Below are 17,628 nucleotides of genomic sequence, written 5' to 3'. Positions count from 1 at the left end.
GGAATATCCAAAACACAACTCAGGAGGCCAAACAATAGAGGCCTGTAAAGCTCTGGAAGGTTCTGATTCAGGATAAGGATAGAGAACAGTAAAGCACTAGGATAAAATTGGAAAAGCAACTCTATCCAAAGTACATATTTAAGTTTAGAGTCATAATAATAAATCGCAAGTACAATATGAAAGAGGTAATTAGGTATCTCAGAACTTATCTTTCTTTATAACAGCCAATTATTGAGATAAAACTCATACCATATAATTCACCCCTTTAAAGTGCACAATTCAATGGTTTTTAATATAAAGCCAGAGATGTACACAATCAATTTCAGAATGTCATCATCATCCCAAAAAACAACCCTGTACCCATTAGCAGTCACTCCCCATTCCTCCCAATTTCCTCAGTCCTACACAACCATTAATCTAACTTCTTTTCTATAGATTTGCCATATCTGGCCATTTCATATAAATGAAATCATCCAATATTCCAGCCACTCGGGAAAACTGTCTGTGAATATCAACTAAAGGTAAACATACCCTATGGCCCAGCACTTCCATTCAAATATATTCCAAGAGAACAAATACATAAGTATACCAAAAGACATGCATAAGAATGTTTCTAACAACATTAATTCATAAATACTACAAAATGAAAACAACTCAGAAGTCCGTCAACAGTATGGATTCATAAAGTATGACCTACTCATACAAAGGAGAACTATAAGGCAATGAAAATGAACAACTATAGCTGGATCCAACAACCCAAATGAATCTTAAAGAGATAATGTTAACTGAAAGAAGAAAGACACAAAAAGTATACACTATATGATTCCATTTATATAAAATCCAAACAGAGGCAAAATTAACATATGGTGATAGAGTCAGGATTATGGTTACTTCTGGGAAGGACAGAAAAGACAAGGATTAAGAAAGATTTGGGGAGGATTCTGGAATGTTGTAATGTTCTACTTCTTCACCTGTGTGGGAGATACATGTGTGTATTCACTTTGTGATAACTTACGGAGCTGCATACTTACAATTTATGCACTATTCTGTATGAATGTCAAAATTGAATAAAAATTCTAAATACTTAAAAAAAACATAATCTCAATATAAATTTAAAAATATATAATGTAACATATATACATACACTCACAAAATATGTCAATATACGTTAATACCATTTCTTTCATAAAATGATACAGAATTTATTCAAATAAAAGTTTTGTTAACCCTGGAAGTAGAAAGCAAATGAATAAATAAGTAAACAAAATGCATATTTTTTAGACGAACTTATTACCTAAAAAATAATTCATACTGGAAATAATCTACATGGTAAGAGAGGCAGCAAGATCTGATGAGACTTATGTAAACAGAACACACCACCACCTATGAAGTAGTCTTGCTCCTCCTGCCACCCCCCACCAAAAATCTGATCAAGCCTATAGATCCAACTACCAATTTACCAATCCAACTACCAATAAAGACAGAAGAACACATTAAACCACACCACAGGAAAAGAATTAGTAATATCCAGGATATGGGAAACTTTTCAGGGTAAACTACCCAACTTATTCAACAAATAAAACACAAGGAAAAAAGTACTTGGAGGTACACAAAGATTTAAACAGGCTTGTAATACATAACAACTAATTGTTGGACTTTATTTGTATACTGATTCAAACAAACTGTTAAAACATATATATACAGCATTTATAAACCATTATGACATTTATGAAAATTTGAACACTAACTGGATATTTGATATTACAGAATTATTTGCAAAAAAATGTAAGGTGTGATGATTGCATTGTGGTTGTGATTGGAAAAAAAAATTTTTTTTCCCTTTAGAAATATGTTGAATAACAAAAAGGACCTACTGTATAGCACAGGGAATTATATTCAGTATCTTGTAATAACCTATAATGGCACAGAATCTGAAAAAGATTATACATATGTATATATATGCATATAAACTAAATCACTTTGCTGTAAACCTGAAACACTGTAAATCAACTAATACTTCAGTGAAAAAAAATTAAAAAATAAAATAAAAAATATATTGAATAATTACAGATGAAATGTTATGAGTTGGATTTGCTTGAAAATAATACAGGACAAGAGTAAGTAGGTAAGGGTGTAACAAACAAAACTGTCCACAAGTTAGTTATTGAAGATGGATAATAGGTACATGAGGTTCATTATACTATCCTGTCTAGAACAGTATAGAATCTTAAGAATTTTTTAAACAGTAATAAGCTATATGTCCTTTTATATCTTTTGAATATTAAAGCATTCCAGAAAATTGAACCTATTTTAAATAAGCACATGAAATTAAAACCTTTAAAACCATTGGCAAAATAATAAATTTAGCAAGACTTACCTAGCAAGGGGAATTCCTCTCTTATAAAGGTCCACTCTCACTTTCTCTCCCACATGTCTATAAATCTCCACCACAGCCAATATTGCAGCATCTCTAACCTGCCAAATAATTCAGAACTTTAAAAACTTACATGAGACAATAAAATACTTCACCTCAAGGTAACATTAAATTCACAGACCAACTTGAAGCTCCAAGTTGGTTTTAATGCCTCTAAACCCCTGGGAGATTACGGCAGGTCATTAACAAAAACCAAGACGACCTGCCAAGAAACCTTGTAAAAGTTTTACAGAAATCTAAGAAACATGCAAATAAATGTGGCTTTTAAAAAATCTTCTATTTGTAATAATATTGTATAAAGAACTGATAATAACTATATGACTACAAATCATTATCGTGGTTAACATATTTTCGTAGAATAAAACTGCCTTTCAAGAATGTGGCCTGAACGCAAACAGATAATTATACACCAATGTTCACAGCATCATTATTCACAATAGCCAAAAGGTGGAAACAACCCAAATGTCTATCCATGGATGAATGGATAAACAAGATGTGGTATATACATACAATGGTATATTATTCAGCCTTAAACAGGAATGGAAGGAAATTCTGACACATGCTACACATGGATGAACTGTGAAGACATTATGCTAAGTGAAATATGCCAGATACAAAAGGACAAATATTGTATGGTTCCACGTTTATGAGTAGTCAAATTCATTTGGAGAGAAAGTAAAACGTGGCCACCAAGAGCTGAAGGACTGGGGGAAATGAGGAGTTATTGTTTAATGGGTAGAGAGCTTCAGCTTGGGAAGATGAAAAAGTTCTGGAGATGGGTGGTGGTGACGGCTGCACAACAATGTCAGTGTACTTACTGCCAATGAACTGTACACTTAAGAAAGGCTGAAATGGTATATTTTATATTGCGAATATTTTACCACAATTAAAAGAAAAAATAAATGTGGCCTAAAGACGGGAATGTGGAAGACAGCTTTTAGTTCCTTTGCATAGCTCACTGTCGAAGGGCAAATGAAGAGACAGTAGAACTCTCTACAAACCTCTAGAGGCGCAGCTAGGGCCTAAAAGCAAGGAAATATCCAGGGTCATTCCAAATGCCCAAGCTGTGCCAAAAGGGTTACAGCCAAGATTCAACTCCACCACAAAGGACAAGATCCAGAACACACCCTTGTTTATGCCTATAGTATTTGAAGCTCAGGGAATGAAATTTCCAACAAGTGATATACCACTGGCACAAACAGGGTTATAACTGTTGCAAAAGTTGTTATGCAGGAATGAAAAGGAAGCTGACAATCTGCCCTCACAACTAGCTTATAGGAGGACTAGAGAAGGAAATTCAGGTTCTTTGTTACTCAATCTTTCAAACTCAAGAACTATCCTTTAAGTCCCATCTATCCTTAATACTAGCCAAACAGCTAACAAACTTAAGCTACATTTGTGAATATAATGTATTCTTAAAAACTAAATGTGGTAGACTTTAAAAGAAAAAATGAAGTGGAATCTTGATTTTACCACCCCCCTCCACCCTCTCTCTTCTTTTTAAAAATGGAACAAGAGCATTAGAAAACAAGAGGTGGCTAAAAAATTAGTCAGTGCTTAAATGTAGATAAAATTTTACCTGACTGTTGGAATCTCCAAATAGGATACACAAATGTGGTACCAACTTGCTGAGGACTAGTGGCTGAGCCCCAAAACTAAATATAATTTGAAAAAAAAAAATAAAGAGAATTTGGTTTTAATCAAACAGTAAACAAAATATCCTTATACTTTTATCTGTCTCGATAAGACAAATACGGTGGAGAGCACGGGCACACATCATTAAAACATGAAGGATATGAGACACAAGCAAAACCTAATTCTAAACAATGTGAGATATGTAAAATTGAATAATCATGACTGACAATGAAAACTGTCAACACATGATCCAACAGAGCAAAATGTTCAACCAATGGCACTCTTAAACCTAGCAACCTATCAATCACTTAGAAAATTTGAGCTTTTGCATTAAAATACTGGTTTTTTAGACTCTGGGTCTCAAACAAATTTGCATTCCAGTATAATAAGTAAATTAAAAGATCTTTATTTATGCTTATTAATATTTTGATGAGGTCATTGGTTGAAAGCAAATGACAAGACAGCCAAAAACCATGAAAGTTGTGCAGGCTGAATGCACTTACAAGCTCTAGATGGCAGAAAGGACCATAGAGGAGTAAAAGAAAATAAAATGAAGGTATAGTTAGAGAAAAGGAAGTAACACTACAAAAAAGTTGAAAGCTACTATATATTACCTATCTTGTTGCAGAGAACTTGAAAAAATCATCCAGAAAGAGAACAAAAGCCCTAGTTTACAATTTCTTCAGGCTGGAGTTCTGAGCTCTGTGGCATTTATGCTGTCAGAGCTCTGCACACTGCTGTCAGCTTCACTGTCTGGTTACCTGGGGGAGTCTTATTCAGTCTATGACTTTGGTAACCACCTGCACTGCTCTAGAAAACCTAGGGCCAATTGGCAAAAGTGGGCTGCGGAAAATGGCTACAATTGTTGAAATACCACTGAGTTTAAAAAAATTCCAAACTGGGTCCAGAACAGAGGTAGATCCTAAGTTATATCAGCGTATTTGTTATATGACCATCTACTTGGTTGGCAACTATTAACATACTAAAGAGAAAAAAAGAAACTCTTCTTATCAATGACTAATAATTTTAAATTAACAACATGAAAGATAACAACATACATACAAAAAAATTAACAGATAAAGCTATCAAACAGAAAAACTCTGGTGCCAGAGATAAATTAATAACTATTTAAAATTTGTTATTTCCATAGCTTTCCTTGAGCTTTGTGAAATGGATTTTGCTTTTTCTTTTTTAGAAAAATGAAAAATATACTCCAGTAATCATAAAACTTACATGTTTAATGTTTCAATAAGACACAGACACACGCCTTCTCGAGATCGAAAATTCTTGTGCTTAAAACCAGAAGCCAACTGTTCCCAAATGTACTATTTGAAAGAAAAGTAAACATGTATAACAAAAAATTAAATTACTCATGTTATAATCTTTTATCTATTCCCAACTTTACTACCAACCTTATTGGTAGCTAAATTTTCCCACAGATTTCTCTACAAGTTTTTCTAAGCCAAATTTGCACTGATGCTGCTCTCACCCTTTTTTTTTTTTTTGCGGTACACGGGCCTCTCACTGTTGTGGCCTCTCCCGTTGCAGAGCACAGGTTCCGGACGCACAGGCTCAGCGGCCATGGCTCACAGGCCCAGCCGCTCCACGGCATGTGGGATCTTCCCGGACCAGGGCACGAACCCGTGTCCCCTGCATCGGCAGGCGGACTTTCAACCACTGCGCCACCAGGGAAGCGCTCTCACCCATTTTTAAATATCTTAATCACATTTTCAATTTTTATTTTGTATCTTTCACTTTAGATTTCAATTATTCTCAGAAAAACTGTGTCCAACATTTAAAAACCTTAAAATTTCCAAGGACATATAATTTCTTCTAAACTTCAGAAACCTTCAATAACAATGTTACCATTATAAGCCTAGTAGTATTGTAAGCATTTAAAAGGTCCAATGTTGCCTAGCAACTAGTACAGACTGTCACATGGAACAGGCTTTTTCAGCATTTTATAATTCAGGAGTTTTTTCCTTTTAACACTGGATCCAAATACAGAAACATAATCATTCTATTGCTACCCACTATAATCTTTTTTTTTTTTGAAAAAGCATAGATAAACCTATACAAACAATCTAAAACAATTATATGGGTTTGTTATAAGAAGGAATTCAACTTTGTTTTTCTAAACGTATAGCCAATTGTCCCAATCAATCCTTTCTCCACATTTAAGAAACACCACCCTTACCATTTACTAAATTGATGTGTACATACACACATACACACATACTCTCACACATACACACAAATCCCTACTCCTGAACTCTATTCTCCCTGGACTCTATATTCAGTTCTACTAATATTATTTCCCTCTGCCAAACTTTGTGGAGGGTAACTTGGAAGTTTACCAAAAAAGTCTTAAATGTGAATAACCTGATCCAGCAACACTGTCTCTGTAACTCTGTTCTATAATTACATTTATGTCCAAAGACACATGTACAAGGATGCTCTTCACAGCACTCATAATAACAGCATGTCAAAAACAAGTTAAAATTTGAACTGCTAAGCAAGTGTCAAAGGATACCCATCAAATTATAAGGATTATACATATATCTTTATACTCTATGGTATAAAAACTCTGAGGAAGTTTACTTTCACTACTATTTGGATTTTTTATAAAACATATGTAATACAATTCTTAAACTGTATTTTAAATGATAACAATTAGTATCACTATATTTTGTAAATTCTGGGTTTTTTCCCACTTAACATGAGCTACTCTTTTATTTTTTTTTAATAAATTTATTTATTTATTTTTGGCTTCATTGGGTCTTCATTGCTGCGCAAGGGCTTTCTCTAGTTGTGGCAAGCAGGGGCTACTCTTTGTTGTGGTGCACAGGCTTCTCACTGCGGTGGTTTCTCTTGTTGCAGAGCACGGGCTCTAGGCATGCAGGCTTCAGTAGTTGTGCCACATGGGCTCAGTAGTTGTGGCGCATGGGCTTAGGTGTTTCGCGGCATGTGGGATCTTCCTGGACCAGGGCTCGAACCCGTGTCCCCTGCCTTGGCAGGCGGATTCTCAACCACTGCGCCACCAGGGAAGCCCCCGGCATGAGCTACTCTTTAAATCTTCGTTTACGTGTCAATTTATTTTTACTCCTCTTTCAAAATACATCCGTAAGGGCAATTTTTTTCTACCATATTCATAAAACACAGGTCACCATCATCTAATATATGCCTTATATAATTAGTAACCATCTGTTAAAATAAGAAATTTTCTCCTTGTTTCAGTAAGAGTTGCAGAAATTCATATAACATTCAGTAGTTCTCAAAATAAGCTTTCTCACTGAACATTGTATTATTTGTAGGTAGCAAAAACCAGAAAATCCTAACAAATAGTATAATCAGTACATTGTCAAATCACTTAAATCTATGAGTTAGCTTTTTGAAAAAGCATTAAAAGTAAGAAAAAGGAAAGCAAAAAATCAAAAAGTTAAATATTGACACTTTATCTTAAATTTCAACTTCTTTAAAGCATTAGCAATAATTTACTGTTTAAAATTTTAGCTTTTCTGTCCCTGGGGTTTTACTGACTTGCAGTGATTACCATCTATCTTTACTGTTATTTAATCATTAATTAGCAAAATCTGAATTCTAAAATGTAGGCCTACCATAGGTGGTGCTACTTGATCCATTAACTTCAGTATCAGAGTCTGAGCTTCATCTCGAACCTTGTCTTTGGCATCTCCCATTCTGTCTATTAAAGCTACAATAACTAGAGAAATTAAGGGGGAAAAGAATAAATATTTATAATTCATCTCCATTATAAACTGTATTTTACAAAATTACAAACATCAATTATTTCCATAAATGAAAAGTTATGAGGTAAGCAAACTGTTTCAAGTTCTTTACTCATGAGTACAATCAAAAATAAATGAGAAGCAAGTTTCAAAAGAATACATACAGTATGACATCCACTTATAATAATAATGTTCAAAAAACAGGCAAAACTTAATATTATTCTGTTTAGAGATACATATAGACAGTTAAGCTCTACAGACCAACAAGGGAGTGATTATCCCAAAGGTCATGACAGCAGTCATCTCTGGTAAAGGGTGGGAGGTGTCATCAGGAAATGCAGAGGGAGCATATAAGGAACTGGCAGAGCTCTAGTTCTCTGACCTGGGCACAGGCAGGTGTTGGTTTTATAGTTTTTCTTTAAATTGTACATGCTTGATACATATTATTCTATATGTACAACATATTACTCAAATGACAAAAACAAAGCACGGGTCCATGGGACTGAGGTCTTTCTCTATTATGTCCAAGACTTTGACACTACTCCACGAAAGGAGGCAGGAAAGGCAGGTTAGAGTCCATTCTTAGAGAGTTTTCATGAAACAGGTTGCTGTAACTATAAATCAACAAAGCACCACAAAGAAATCACATCTATTAGGTGTGGGGGGAAGGAAACGGGAGGGGGGCTAGAACTGAGGTTATAGTTTCTAAAGTCAGCCCATAGGGCAAAAACATCTCATAGTCAAAATTATCTTTTTGTAATCCCTTAAATTATCACTACCACTCAGTGTAGTATTACTAGGTGTGTGACCAAACTATTTAATCTTTTTGTCTTTATCTCCTCAACCCATAAATATGTGCAGCAGTACTCACCTCAGAAGATTACTGAAATATACATAAACAACTCAGAGAGTGAAGGACACTGGGTAAGCATTCAACGTGTCTCTAGTTTATTTATAGACACATATAATTAAATGTGTATGTAATGTAATGCAAATGTATGCTGCAATGTTAACATTGTCTATAACATAACAACCAGAACTGATATAATAATCAACAACATTTAAGGAAAGAAGGAACACATCCTTCTGGAAGAAAATGATTCAAGTGAGAAGCCAACCATACAAAATGGAAAGATCATCCAAAAATCTAAGCTCAATCAAGGAAATGATTGTGTAAGAAAACAAAGTCCTTGTCATAAAAATCATAAGCCTAGTCATGAGGCAACTGAAGTATCTGTCAGTTGAAACAATATAAATCCTTCTCATTTTGCTTAGATGCATTGTTAACACTAGAGAAATTCACCTATATCTACAGGATTGGCTATTGTGGGACTCATTCTGATAGCTTCTGACAGACAGAAGACAATACTAAACACTAGTAAATGTTAGATATTATTATGTACTAAGCACTGAATTATCTCACTTAATCCTCATAACAATCCTATGAAACAGAGTAGGCCCGTTTGATAGAGAAGGCCCAGAGCAATTAAATACTTTGACCAAGGTCACACAAGTAGCAAATAGTGAAATCAGGATTTAAGTAATCTACACAGTGTTAGCCTACAGTTATAACTACTTCCATTTACTTGTGACTGAGGTGTTGTGTGTGTGTGTGTGTGTGTGTGTGTGTGTGTGTGTGTGTGTGTGTGTGTGTGTATATTAACAACCACATAACAATAATGAAAAAAAAAATAGACACTTCATTCCTGAGAGGTAGAGTTTAACTCCAAAACAAAATAAAAGGACTTCTCTGGTGGTCCAGTGGTTAAGACTCCGTGCTTCCACTGCAGGGGGCACAGGTTCAATCCCTGGTTGGGGAACTCAGATCCCGCAGGCCGTGCGGCACAGCCAAAAAAAAAAAAAAAAATTTTTTTTGGCCCAAACGGGGCTCACTTCAATTTAAAAACTAAAATTTGTAAAACATAAACAACTAAAACAAAAAACCTCATACTACGTAAACTTAAGATTTACAGCTATTAAATTAAACAAAAAAATTCATAATTTTTTTCCTTTTTAACATATAAACTCTTGGAGTCAAACAGAACAAGATTTATTTCTAGCTCTACTGGTTATTTAATTATGCAAGATAGTAAACTTCTCTTAACTTCAAAGTTTCTTTGTCTGTAAAATACGGAGGGATCCAGGTCTATACCTCACACAGCTAGTGAGAGAATAAGTAAAACTGGTAAAAAGCACCTGTGGCCAAGCCCATAACAACCATTCAGAAGTGTTAGCACTATTCCTTAAAGATCTGTAGATAATGAACATGCAATCAATAATTATTGGGAATACAAAACAGAGCTTTTCACTCTGTAAACTCTCAAAAAGAACTTGTTAAACAAATACATCTATCATAGACTGGAATTTGGACAGTGAAAACACGGAAGAAATCTGAAGCATAGGTGTTAGCATATTTTATTCTCTTACCATTGTACAAGATGCAAACCATTGTACAAGATGCAAAGCTGATGACCAGGCATCCTGACTCTTCTAATACCCTTTCTACAAAACCATTTTGGACTAAAACTATCCGTTTAAGATTTGTAAAATATGAAATCCTTTACTGTTGTCATAAAACCAGGCTTGGGGGAATCATAAAACCAGGGTTGGTGGTCCAGTGGTTAGGACTCTATGCTTTCACTGCCTAGGGCGCAGGTTTAATCCCTGGTCAGGGAACTAAGATCCCTCAAGCTGCATGGTACGGCAAAAAAAAAAAAAAAAAAAAAAACTTGGTTGGTGATCAGTGTTAAATATAAATTGTATTTTTTTTTTTTTGGTTTGAACATTAAATTTTTCCACAGTACATGTAGTCACAAGAGAAAATTTAAATATATTAAAGAATTACATTAATAGAGTCCATACTTTTTTTGGTACTTTGTCTAAAACTGAACATGAACCTCAATTTTCCTAAAACTTCACTTTTAATGTAAAAAGATAAAAAATATCTGTAATGATAGTTAATAACCTAAGTGTACCAAAAGGAAAACAATATCACCACATCAAGTTACATATATCTAAGGTTACATTATCAAAAAAACCCTTCAGCACATAACTTAATTCAATTCCCTTCTTTTACGGAAAGGCTCCTAAAATGGTTTGGCTAAGATCTATGATGGAGTAAAACAAGAAAGCTAACTCTGGGATTCTTAGTCTAGTACTATATCTCTTTAAGAGCACACAGATATACTGTAGCCTCTCTTGTAGAGCTGTCATACAAATTAGAAATAATTATTTGAGGATAATCTTTCATATATGTAAAGTAGAGAAGCCCAGTAAATGGATAAAAAGTGGGCATTCAATAAATGGTAGCAAAACTGGGATGAAATTTTCCTATTATATCACACTGACTCTCAAGTAGTAACAAGTTCAGGTTTCACTAAGAAAAATAATGAACACTTAGGGTTCAAAATGAAAACAATACTAACAGTAAATGCACACAGATAACCAGAAAGAGTTAGGAGATTAAAAGATAAAGTTATACATATGAGAATATGTAGATATGTGGGAAACATACAGAAAACACTAACCAACAAAAACAACTTAATGCAATTTATTAATATTTACAGGTATAAGAATCATGAAGTAAAAAAAAATTCAGTATATGGTAAGATTAATCTGCAAACCTCCCAGATATTGAAATCAGAAGTAAATCGTTAAAACAGAAAGGAAGGGGGCTTCCCTAGTGGTGCAGTGGTTGAGAATCCGCCTGCTAATGCAGGGGACATGGGTTCAAGGCCTGGTTTGGGAAGATCCCACATGCTGCGGAGCAACTAAACCCATGCACCACAACTACTGAGCCTACGCTCTAGAGCCCACGAGCCACAACTACTGAGCCCGCGCGTCTACAGCCTGTGTTCTGCAACAAGAGAAGCCACCACAATGAGAAGCCAGTGCACCGCAACAAAGAGTAGCCTCCACTTGCCACAACTAGAGAAAGCCTTCACACAGCAAAGAAGACACAACACAGCCATAAAAAATAAAAAAAATAAAAAATCCAAAAAAACCCCAGAAAGGAAGGACCATGGAGAAGAAGAGAGGATTTCAAAAAGAAATAACAGCACAGCAGAGGCATAAACAAGCTAAGCCAGAACTAACAAGAGTGAGCAAGTTTTTGATTAACAACAGTGGAGAGTATTTACTGACAATCACAAATAAATAAGGCTGCTGAGGTGGAGAAGAGCCATACACGCTGAGAGATCTGAAACACCAAGGACAGAAAAACAGAAATAAGTTTTGAAAACAGGACAGTCCTGGGAGGCAGCAAACTAGGGTTCTGGTCCTAATACTCCTACTGCGTCAATATGAGCAGTCAGTAGGTATATCAAACCCCATCTGGCCCTCCTTGTGTCTGAAAAATAAGTGAGATACATGATACCTAGAATTACTCTCAAGTCTAAAATATTGTCTGTAACAACTAATAATAGGGAGCTACTACAGGGCAGGGGTGACAAACAGAGGTGCCTACAGTCAGGGAGGTACCAGAAATGCCAAAAATGAACCAGACCTAAGAACTGCAGTATTCCAACCTCTGTGTATTATAACTGCAATTCTCAGTTATGAGGAAACAAGAGGAGATGGGAGGGACTTATGGATTGGAAAGCTCATGACCCAGACAAAAAGGAAGCTACGACAGAGCTTCTGCCTTTATTTACACGTGGAAATGGAAGAGCAGGGTTGCCACACTGGCCAATTCTTCAAGACAAGCTACAAATATGAATTTTTACTAACAATCATTCAAAATACATTAAGAGAATACATAAGCAAGTAACACATGTTTGCAAAGCACAGTTTTTAACATCTATCATAGGATTTTAAGCAGGAGACTGACAGCTTAAAAATCATCTTTTCAGAAGATATTCATACAAAGATTGAATTGGAACCAGGTATTGATTAAAAAGGAAATAATAGAGAGAGAGAAAGTCACTAAGATGCTTCTGCTGAAAGGATAGACAATAAAAATAAAAGAAGAAATTGGCAGAATTTAGTGGCATACCGAACATGAAGCTGACCAAAGATAATTTGAAAATAAGGGTGATGATACATTATGAGGCATTAACTTAATCCATAAAAGAAATCACAAACATCTGAGGTTACCCTTAAATATATTTCTATATAATAGGACCAAATCCACTCACTGAAGCACTCCAAAAGGCACACAAAGGTCACTTAGGTTTAAAAGATAAGTCAAAGCCAACTTTGCAATCTAACTACTATACAAAGAGCTTTATACTAGCACATCGTTCTGGACTGCAAACACACTGTAAGTAAGTGCTGCTCAAAGTACAGCCAGCAGCCCAGGACCAGTCTACAAACTACTTGTGGTAAAGAAATTCTAAGTTTTTCTAAAACAAGGTTTGGAAACAATCTGACCAAAGTAAATTATACATTTGTTGAATCTACCAATAAAAAACTGAGCCTTGTATTTTTTTCATTTCATTTTGCTGTAATTTATTTGTATTGTATTTTACAAAATATTGGTCTGCAGTAGACTAGCAATGAAAAAACTGGTCCTTCACCATAGATAAGTGAAAAGTGGTGCTGCAAATTATATTATAAATTATTAATATGTTACAAAAAAGTAAAAGATAAGTTAAAAATTTGAAAATACAAAGTAAAAATCTATTAGCAGTATATTCGGTAAGTTTTTTGCCTTTGTTTGTTTTTGTCTTAAAAGGAACATATTTATTTAAATAGGCTTAAAATCTTTTATGTTCGGCAAATTAAAATGCTAAGTGGCAGATCTCTGGGTTGTATAAAATTACATTTTCACATTTACAAAGAACTAATTCTGTTAAAAATTATGAGAAAAAAGTATGTCAAACCCTACAATAATTTTTAAATAAAGTTAACTTACCCATTGCTACATAGGACTTAAATCGTGTTGATAATCTGTCCACGAAGGCACTTAAAATTTCCAATCCCATTAATGACACCTACAGATTGAAAGAAATTTTAATGAATACAAATTATTGATGCATATTTTATTTTATTTTTTATTTTTTGCCATACACGGGCCTCTCACTGTTGTGGCCTCTCCCGTTGCGGAGCACAGGCTCCGGACGCGCAGGCTCAGCAGCCATGGCTCACGGGCCCAGCCGCTCCGCGGCATGTGGGATCTTCCCGGACCGGGGCACGAACCCGTGTCTCCTGCATCGGCAGGCGGACTCTCAACCACTGCGCCACCAGGGAAGCCCACTGATGCATATTTTAATATCAGTATGTAACTGCTGACATAAAGATCTTCATATATTACCAAGTTTTTTAAAAAATAAGGAGACTGAAATATTCAGGGTGAACAGTCATGAGGGTAAGCTTAGCACCCTATTCTCAAATGGTTCAATAATAATAATAATGATGATGACGTGCAAATGCAGGAAGATAGTGATACAGCATATTTGGCAAAATATTAATAACTGGTAAATTAGGTGAAGGGTACACAGGAGTTCACTGACTATACCTGTCACTTTCCTGTAATGTTGAAATGTTTCTTAAATGAAACAGTTAAACAAAACAGCACATTTAATTACAGAGGAATTCTAGCTTCTGTCTGGGATGAAGAAACTGGAAAAAACCATCACTCCCACCATAAACAAGAAAAAGCCAAATAATCTACAAAACCATAACTATTCTTGAATTCATCAGAAAGCTAAGGTTGTAGAATAATCATCTAGGTTGAAATCTTTAGGAAAGACAGGTGCCAAGGAGAATGGGACATAAGCAGTAGGTCACATGTGGCAGAGGACAGATGGAAAATGAAGCTGAGATGCAAGTGCGTAAAAAGAATTCAGCTATATTCAACTCACTGTTAATAGTTGAGTGTGGGTTAGCATGAAAATACAGAATCCCTATTAGCTGCAGACACAAGGAGAGTTCACACCCACTTGCCGGCTCTTTCTCCACAAACCTCCACTGGACACTCATAATTAAGACTGAGGACAGGGCAGTAGATAAGAGAAAGTCTCTTGGTGGTTACAGGTCTCGTAGGAAGGGAGCAGCTGTCTCTGCAGGAAAAGCACAAACCTTTCCCGTTTCCTTATCCTACAAGAAATGACAGTTTGAAGCTACTGAGGGAAAGACAACGCTGTTACCCTCTAGACAGAGGTAAAAACTCATACCTATTAAGTAAAGAGAAAAGGAAAAAAAAAAAAAAGGCTTCTACTTCAAGGGTAGAAGCAAAAAACGATGCTGGGCTCCGATGATTAAAGGTTTCAGCTGAGGAGGGGCAGGATTTCTGATAAAGCCTTGCCCCCAAGATTCAGGAACAGAGCGTTCCTAAGACTGAAGCTGGACCAGGAAAACAGCTGGACCAGCCCCACTATCCATAAACCAGCCAGCAAGAACAGAATAAGAAGCAACGGCAGTCTACCACTGGGGAAGAAGAAAACCCCTCTATGAATCATGAGAAAAAAGAAGGCCTAAAGTGTGGGAGGTGGCGCAGAAACATTGAGGACCCAATAATTCCACTCCTAGGTATATACCCAAAGGAATTAAAGCAGGACGCAAACAGATGCTTGCATGCCAATGTTCATTACGCATCATTCATTACAGCCCGAAGGTGGAAAAGCCCAAATGTCCATCAACTGATGAATGAATAAACAAAATGTGGTATATGCATTCAATCAAATATGATTTGGCTATAAATAGTAATGACTGACACATGCTACAACATGGATAAACCTTAAAACATTATGATAAGTGAAAAAGCCAGACACAAATGGCTACATGTTCTGTGATTCAATTTATAAGAATGTCCAGAATAAGCAAATCCATAGATAGAAAGTAGATTAGCGGTACTTAGGACCAGCGTATGTGAGGGATAGGAAGGTAACAGCTAAAGCTATTAGGTTCTTTTTTTTTTTTTTAACATCTTTATTGGAGTATAACTGCTTTACAATGGTGTGTTAGTTTCTGCTTTATAACAAAGTGAATCAGCTATACATATATATATATTCCCAAAGCTCCTCTCTCTTGTGTCTCCCTCCCACCCTCCCTATCCCACCCCTGTAGGTGGTCACAAAGCACCAAGCCAATCTCCCTGTGCTGCTTCCCGCTAGCTATCTATTTAACATTTGGTAGTGTATATATGTCCATGCCACTCTCTCACTTCGTCCCAGCTTACCCTTCCCCCTCCCCGGGTCCTCAAGTCCATTCTCTACGTCTGCGGCTTTATTCCTGTCCTGCCCCTAGGTTCTTCAGAACCAATTTTTTTTTAAACGTCTTTATTGGAGTATAACTGCTTTACAATCGTGCGTTAATTTCTGCTTTATAACAAAGTGAATCAGTTACACATATACATATATCCCCATCTCTTCCCTCTTGTGTCTCCCTCCCTCCCACCCCTCTAGGTGGTCACAAAGTACTGAGCTGATCTCCCTGTGCTATGCGGCTGCTTCCCACTAGCTATCTATTTTACATTTGGTAGTGTATATATGTCCATGCCACTCTCACTTTGTCCCATCTTACCCTTCCCCCTCCCAGTATCCTCAAGTCCATTCTCTAGTAGGTCTGTGTCTTTATTCCTGTCTTGCCCCTAGGTTCTTCATGACCATTTTTTTGTTTGTTTTTTAGATTCCATATATATGTGTTAGCATACGGTATTTGTTTTTCTCTTTCTGACTTACTTCACTCTGTATGATAGACTCTAGGTCCATCCACCTCACTACAAATAACTCAATTTCATTTCCTTTTATGGCTGAGTAATATTCCACTGTATATATGTGCCACATCTTCTTTATCCATTCATCTGTTGATGGACACTTATGTTGCTTCCATGTCCTGGCTATTGTAAATAGAGCTGCAATGAACATTGTGGTACATGACTCTTTTTGAATTACGGTTTTCTCAGGGTATATGCCCAACAGTGGGATTGCTGGGTCGTATGGTAGTTCTATTTTTAGTTTTTTAAGGAACCTCCATACTGTTCTCCACAGTGGCTGTATCAATTTACTTTCCCACCAACAGTGCAAGAGGGTTCCCTTTTCTCCACACCCTCTCCAGCATTTGTTTGTAGAATTTTTATGATGGCCATTATGACTGGTGTGAGGTGATACCTCATTGTAGTTTTGATTTGCCTTTCTCTAATGATTAGTGATGTTGAGCATCTTTTCATGTGTTTTTTGGCAATCTGTATATCTTCTTTGGAGAAATGTCTATTTAGGTCTTCTGTCCATTTTTGGATTGGGTTGTTTGCCTTTTGATATTGAGCTGCATGAGCTGCTTGTATATTTTGGAAATTAATCCTTTGTCAGTTGCTTCATTTGCAAATATTTTCTCCCATTCGGAGGGTTGTCTTTTTGTCCTGTTTATGGTTTCCTTTGCTGTGCAAAAGGTTTTAAGTTTCATTAGGTCCCATTTATTTTTGTTTTTATTTCCATTTCTATAGGAGGTGGGTCAAAAAGGATCCTGATGTGACGCATGTCATAGAGTGTTCTGCCTATATTTTCCTCTAAGAGTTTGATAGAGTCTGGCCTTACATTTAGGTCTTTAATCCATTTTGAGTTTATTTCTGTGTATGGTGTTAGGAGATGTTCTAATTTCATTCTTTTACATGTAGCTGTCCAGTTTTCCCAGCACCACTTACTGAAGAGGCTGTCTTTTCTCCATTGTATATTCTTGCCTCCTTTATCAAAGATAAGGTGACCATATGTGTGTGGGTTTATCTCTGGGCTTTCTATCCTGTTCCATCCATCTATAGTTCTGTTTTTGTGCCAGTACCATACTGTCTTGATTACTGTGGCTTTGTAATACAGTCTGAAGTCCGGGAGCCTGATTCCTCCAGCTCCACTGTTCTTTCTCAAGATTGCTTTGGCTATT

General features: G+C 36.0%; 1 protein-coding gene across 27 annotated transcripts in view; it reads right to left on the bottom strand.

The window, feature by feature from the left end:
- CLASP2 (cytoplasmic linker associated protein 2) overlaps positions 1-17,628 on the bottom strand; it is a 177,813-nt gene that overhangs the window by 149,314 nt on the left and 10,871 nt on the right. For all 27 annotated transcript variants that reach the window (XM_033405513.2, XM_033405508.2, XM_033405511.2 and 24 more), the window contains exons 2-6: positions 13,670-13,748; positions 7,687-7,790; positions 5,303-5,394; positions 4,014-4,089; positions 2,378-2,475 (exon numbers count right to left, since the gene is read on the bottom strand). In XM_033405513.2, coding sequence (XP_033261404.1) covers positions 2,378-2,475; positions 4,014-4,089; positions 5,303-5,394; positions 7,687-7,790; positions 13,670-13,748 — 449 coding nt within the window. The remainder of the gene's footprint in view (positions 1-2,377; positions 2,476-4,013; positions 4,090-5,302; positions 5,395-7,686; positions 7,791-13,669; positions 13,749-17,628) is intronic.

This window comes from Orcinus orca, chromosome 10, assembly GCF_937001465.1.
Source record: "Orcinus orca chromosome 10, mOrcOrc1.1, whole genome shotgun sequence".
In the NCBI taxonomy this organism is placed as follows: Eukaryota; Metazoa; Chordata; class Mammalia; order Artiodactyla; family Delphinidae; genus Orcinus; species Orcinus orca.
The sequence above is the reverse complement of the archived record's forward strand: the minus strand, read 5'-3'. Positions and strand labels throughout refer to the sequence as shown.